Below are 1,995 nucleotides of genomic sequence, written 5' to 3' on the forward strand. Positions count from 1 at the left end.
GTTGATTTCAGTACTCTGCAGGGTATGGTCACCTCAGTAAACTGCTGGTTTTATCCCTCTGGAAACTCTAGGGCAACCCTATCTATGGGCCAGGCTGGATCGAAAACCCAACAAAGAAGCTGAAAAAAGGTTTAAACGGTTCTTGTATTCATTGGAAGATTGCAAAGGTTAGTGAAGATTTCTTTTCTTCTTTTTGTTAATGTAAGTTATCCAATTGGAAGAACACCTCTGGTCTAACTTAGGAGATGTCGGTGATACTGCTCCAAGTTTTTTAATGTCGCTCTTAACTTTACTTCGATAGAGCTTTAAGGTAGATTTGATGGGGTCAGGGGATACCAGCAGGATTGCAGTAAGTAAGCCAAGGATTGGCATGGCATTGCCGGAAGGTGGCAATGCTATTGGGAACGTTTACAGTGGTTCTGGCAGCACAAAGAACTTAGGAGCTCTGAAATGCTCATACAGAACTTCATGCAGTATGAGAAACAAACAGGATGAACTGGAAGCTTTGGGTCACCTCTCAGAGCTACGATATCATTGGTACTAGTGAGACTTGGTGGAATGAGTCCCACTGTTGGAGTGCTGGGATGGAGGGCTCCAGGCAGTTTGGGAGAGATAGGCATGGCAGGCGAGGTGGAGGTGTTGCACGTAAGGGAGAAGTTTGATTTTACAGCCCTTACAGTTAGTGATGATGTGGTTGAGGATTAGGGGAATGGAAAACAAAGGAGATGTTGTAGTGGGGGTCTGCTACCAATTGCCCAGCCAGGATGTAAGCACTGATGAGTTATTCTATAGGCAATTAGGAGAAATTCCTGGATTGGTAGCCCTTGTCCTTATGGGAGATTTCAACTTCCCAGATATCAGCTGGGAATATCATCCTGCTGTGACAAGCAGGTCTTGGAAATTCTTGAAGTTTGTAGGAGATAACTTCTTGTCACAGGTACTCAGTGAGCCAACTAGGAAAGATGCCCTCCTAGACAGTGAGCCAATAGGAAAGATGCCCTCCTAGACTTGATCTTTGTGAATAGAGAAGGACTCGTGGGGGATGTGATGGTTGGTGACTGTTGGCCACAGTGATCATGAAATGGTTGAGTTTAAAATTTTCAGTGTAGTGAGAAAAAAGGACAGCAGAGTCACTACCCTGGATTTCAGGAGAGCAAACTTTAAGTTATTCAGGGAGCTATTTAGCATAGTACCCTGGGAATATGCTTTTGAGGGCGTAGGAGTCCACGAGTGCTGGCCAGTCTTTAAGAACCACCTCTTAGAAGCACAGGAGCAGGCAATTCCACTGTGTCATAAGTCAAGCAAAGCTGGGCAGAAGATCAGCTTGGCTGAACAGGGAAGTCCTTGTGGTGCTCAAGAGGAAAAAGAAATTTTATGATCTCTGGAAGCGAGGTCAGGCTTTGCAGGAAGGGTATAGAGCTGTGGTTTCTTTATGCAGGGAGAAGACACGAAAGGCCAAAGTTCAATTAGAGTTGAAACTGGCTAGTGTTGTTTCAGGTAACAAGAAGGACTTTTTTAAGCATGTTAATAGCAAGAGGAGGTCTAAAGAAAACGTTGGACCAATACTTGTTGAAGATTGTCATCTGACTAATAGGGATGAAGAAAAAGCAGAGGCATTCAATGCGTTTTTTGCCTCAGTCTTTAATAATACTGACAGACCTTGGGCTGCCTGATCCCCTGAGTCAGATGACCATGAGTGTGGGAACAGTGACTTTCCATTTGTGGACACTGAAATTGTAAGGGACCAGCTGTATCAGCTGAATGTTCACAAGTCCATGGGGCCTGATGGGATTCATCCCAGAGTACTGAAGGAGCTAGGGGATGTTATGGCAGGACCCCTCTCGATCATCTACGAACAGTCTTGGGAGTCTGGGGAGGTCCCTGCTGACTGGAAGCTAGCCAGTGTTATTCCACTCTACAGAAAGGGCGTAAGGGAAGACCCAGGGAACTACAGACCTGTTAGTCTAACCTCAGTTCCTGGAAAAATTATGGAGA

The 1,995-nt window shown here is 45.2% G+C and overlaps 1 protein-coding gene across 1 annotated transcript in view; it reads left to right on the forward strand.

Moving 5' to 3' along the window:
- Nucleotides 1-49: 49 nt before the first annotated feature.
- CUNH12orf29 (chromosome unknown C12orf29 homolog) overlaps nt 50-1,995 on the forward strand; it is a gene marked incomplete at its 5' end in the record, with an annotated part of 7,100 nt that continues 5,154 nt past the window's right edge. The window contains one exon of the mRNA XM_009284493.2: nt 50-167. Coding sequence (XP_009282768.2) covers nt 50-167 — 118 coding nt within the window. The remainder of the gene's footprint in view (nt 168-1,995) is intronic.

Source organism: Aptenodytes forsteri, unplaced genomic scaffold, assembly GCF_000699145.1.
Source record: "Aptenodytes forsteri isolate BGI_AS27 unplaced genomic scaffold, ASM69914v1 Scaffold53, whole genome shotgun sequence".
In the NCBI taxonomy this organism is placed as follows: Eukaryota; Metazoa; Chordata; class Aves; order Sphenisciformes; family Spheniscidae; genus Aptenodytes; species Aptenodytes forsteri.